At 34.1% G+C, this 4,141-nt stretch overlaps 1 protein-coding gene across 4 annotated transcripts in view; it reads left to right on the plus strand.

The window, feature by feature from the left end:
• LOC108537667 (putative disintegrin and metalloproteinase domain-containing protein 5) overlaps positions 1–4,141 on the plus strand; it is a 25,441-nt gene that overhangs the window by 3,090 nt on the left and 18,210 nt on the right. For 2 of the 4 annotated variants that reach the window (XR_001887889.1, XR_001887891.1), the window contains exons 2-3: positions 2,435–2,525; positions 2,795–2,980. Coding sequence is in view for 1 of the 4 variants with exons in the window: in XM_017885310.1 (XP_017740799.1) it covers positions 2,603–2,628; positions 2,795–2,980 (212 nt within the window). In the remaining 3 variants the exon portion in view is untranslated. Of the gene's footprint in view, positions 1–2,434; positions 2,526–2,567; positions 2,629–2,794; positions 2,981–4,141 lie in introns of those variants that run through there. The other 2 variants (XM_017885310.1, XR_001887890.1) reach the window with 2 other exon arrangements.

Here is a 4,141-nt window from a genome sequence, read left to right on the forward strand (position 1 = left end):
AAAAAAAAAAAAAAAAAAAGAAAAAGAAAAGAGAAATGACTTAAAGCTGAAACTTACTTAAAAGAAAAGCAGAGCATCGCAGTTTGGAAAATTTACAGCCTAACCAGGAGAAAAATCCAAGCAGGCTTCTGAGTAACCCAAAATATAAGACAGCAAGTTTTTATTGCTCTCTTTTACTATTGGCCATAAGTACAAAAAACTTTCTGTTTTTCTTTTCTCTGTATACCCTCTCACAGACCAGTTTCAATAAAGCTTGTATTAAATTTAAGGATTTGGTACAATTTTAAAATACACTTTCTGCTTACTAATAGACACAAATAAAAAATAAAAAACAAAATAAAATAAAAGTTCAAAATAAAAAACAAACAGCTGCTTTGTTGAAACAGCCGCTTTGCTAACACATAACAGTGATTAACATGTTTGTAATCATTATTAAGGTATTCCTCTTTGTAATGTCTAAAAAATATGATTAGTACTAGATAATATTAGTAACGTATTGGTCAGTTTATCTTGATGATGAATAGCCAAACAAGGAAAACATTGCAGAAGATTAGGTGGAAGATGGGTCTAGCTTCCTGCTAAGTGAATCTTTGTTTCAAACAGTAACAAGATTTTTGATCTATGCATCTCTTGGGTGTCTTTGCATTGTGGCTGACAATTCTAGCAAGCTTTCATATATGATAGCAATAGATCATTTTACCTCTCTGCTTTTCTAGTCCACAGTGTGCAATATTTCAGAAGAGTAGAGAGAGCTTCTCCTTTCCAACATTCATTTCAATACTTGGTAGTGGAGGAAAACATGAACAATCTTGTGAAACTGAATTTCCCACCACTGTACTATCATTGTATCTGAGGATGAGTGTTCAGATTATCACCCTGTGTCAGAAGCAGATTCATGCGATTTATAATCCCCTTATAGTGGAGGTGGAACAGATCCTGAAAAGAAAATTACTTGAACTGCAAAATGAAAAAGAAGTCTATCGGACGTTTTATTTTCATTAAGCATAAATACTTTCTAGTTATTTTGAAGAAAATAGATATTTTGAAGAAAATGGGATGCATTTTAACTATGAGAGCTTTCACTAAAAATTGTTTAAAAATTGGGGTGAAACTCACAAATCATACAATTGACCATTTTAAAGTGGCCAACTCAGCATCGTTTAGTACACACACAATGTTGTACCTCTATCTACTTCCAAAACATGTTCGTCAACACAAAAGGAAACCCCTGACCCGTTGAGCAATTGCTCACATTCTTCCTTCCCTTCAGACCCTGGAAACCGCCCGTCTGTGTTGTCTCAATGTAGTCCCCTATTCTGGATATTTCATATAAGTAGAATTGTGCAATACTCGACCTTTTGCCTCTGACTTTCTTCACTTAGCATAGTGTTTTTGCAATATGTGTCCATACTCCTTGTAATATGTGTCCATACTCCATTTCTTTTTATCATTGAAAGTATGTTATTGTATGTATATTTACAATATATTTATCCCTTCATCAACAGATGGATATTTGGGTCCTTTCCAATTTATTTCACTATAAATGTTTAGTAAATCCATAATTTAACACTAAACTGTTAAATGGTAGAAATGATAGATGCTAATACAATGTACCTTTTGAAATTTTTGACATTTTTAATTAACCCCTTCATATATGTGTGTGTGTATATATACATATATATACACATATATACACACACATATACACATATATACACACACATATATATACATATATATGCGCACACATTTTGTTTCCATTTGTCTCACAGATACGTAAAAGAGGACATGTTTGCAGGAAAAGCATAGATCTGTGCGATTTTACAGAATATTGCAATGAAACATCTGAGTCTTGTGTACCTGATGTGAAATCTGCTGATTACAAACTATGCAATAAGACTGCCTATCGTCTTAGAGGAATATGCCAAGACAGGGATGGACAGTGCGTGCAATTGTTCATTTTTAAACTGTAGTTATTCTGAAGTCAGTAATCCATCCTATAACCATGTAAAAGAGTTTTGTTTTTTTAAATCCAAATTTAAAAATAAAATTGCAATTTAAAGTAACTTTGAACTACATCAAGAGGTAAAATGGACTTAATAATCACAGGACAAAAAAAATAGAGCATTAGTCAAATATCAGATGACAGGTAGAAAGGGAGAACACTATTAGAATAATAGAAAAGAGAGAAAATGACTGATCTCTCAATTATATCTGCACTAAAGGAACACTTTTGCTCTTTCTTCCCAAGTGGATAGTTTTTAGCAGGTGTTTCTCCTTTGTGTATAGACAGTACTTACACCAAAATGTTGTGGTGGATGACACTGAATGAGCATTATTGCTCTCTAGATATCTCCATATTAATTTACTACTTTTTTACTTTTAATTATTTTTTTAAAATGAGTAATTGGAACTTCTTTATTTATGTTTTCAGTTGCTCAGGGTGCTACTTACCTGTGTTCACAAGAAGTGAATTTGCATGCTGACGATTTTGAAAACTGTAAAACTAGTTCCTGTAATTTTGAGTATGTATTTTTAAATGTATACATTTTTCTAATGTTGGTATGTGTGTGTGTATATTTCAGAGGGTCACTTAATACAAATGAGAGATGAACCTAGCATATACAGGTGAGTTTATATTTTACAGTTTATAAAATGTTATAGGTTCTGAATATATTGGGTGGTGTAATCTAAGCAACATTTTGAATTATCATTATATTTTGAGCTATTATTTACCTAGTATATTTTGTCCCTAAGTGAAAAAAGGTTAATTTTTTCTGCCTTATATTCCCAGACATGTCCTTTGTGCAAGGCTAGTTTGTCACTGGAAAAATGCAGACTTAATATCACATGAAGATTATGATGTTCAATATTCTTACCTTGGAAACCGTGTATGTGTGTCTGCATTTTTACAAAATTCAAGTGGTGGCAAAAAGGATAACTCCTATGTCAAAATTGTACCTTATGTGGTCCAGAAAAGGTAAATAAAAATTTTACTTGATACTATATGGTGTGTGTGCATACGCATAACAGTGTGAGAGAGATAGTCATCTTTACTGTTGTATTACTGTTATAAATTTTTATTACTGCGTGATCTTGAGATTCAACTTCAGAATCCTTGTTGGTCAAATGAACTTTTACTTTACTACCTGTCATTTTTTCTTTTATATTATACTTTAAGTTCTAGGGTACATGTGCACTACGTGCAGGTTTGTTACATGTGTATACATGTGCCATGTTGATGTGCTGCACCCATTAACTCATCATTTACATTGCGTATATCGCCTAATGCTATCCCTCCCCACTACCCCCACCCCACAACAGGCCCTGGTGTATGATGTTCCCTTCCTGTGTCCAAGTGTTCTCATTGTTCAGTTCCCACCTATCCTTTTCTATGGCTGCATAGTGTTCCATGGTGTATATGTGCCACATTTTCTTAATCTAGTCTACCATTGGTGGACATTTGGATTGGTTCCAAGTCTTTGCTATTGTGAATAGTGCTGCAATAAACATACGTGTGCATGTGTCTTTATAGCAGCATGATTTATAATCCTTTGGGTACATACCCAGTAATGGGATGGCTGGGTCGAATGGTATTTCTAGTTCTAGATCCTTGAGGAATTGCCACACTGTCTTCCACAATGGCTGAACTAGTTCACAGTCCCACCAACAGTGTCAAAGTGTTCCTATTTCTCCACACCCTTTCTAGTACCTGTGGTTTCCTGACTTTTTAATGATTGCCATTCTAACTGGTGTGAGATGGTATCTCATTGTCATTTTGATTTGCATTTCTCTGATGGCCAGTGATGATGAGCATTTTTTCATGTGTCTGTTGCCTGCATAAATGTCTTCTTTTGAGAAGTGCCTGTTCATATCCTTTGCCCACTTTTTGATGGGGTTGTTTTTTTCTTGTAAATTTGTTTGAGTTCTTTATAGATTCTGGATATTAGTTCAGATGAGTAGATTGCAAAACTTTTTTCCCACTCTGTAGGTTGCCTGCTCACTCTGATGGTAGTTTCTTTTGCTGTGCAGAAGCTCTTTAGTTTAATTAGATCCCATTTGTCAATTTTGGCTTTTGTTGCCATTGCTTTTGGTGTTTTAGACATGAAGTCCTTGCCCATGCCTATGTCCTGAATGGTAA

The sequence above is a fragment of the Rhinopithecus bieti genome, unplaced genomic scaffold (assembly GCF_001698545.2).
Source record: "Rhinopithecus bieti isolate Rb0 unplaced genomic scaffold, ASM169854v2 scaffold_13689, whole genome shotgun sequence".
In the NCBI taxonomy this organism is placed as follows: Eukaryota; Metazoa; Chordata; class Mammalia; order Primates; family Cercopithecidae; genus Rhinopithecus; species Rhinopithecus bieti.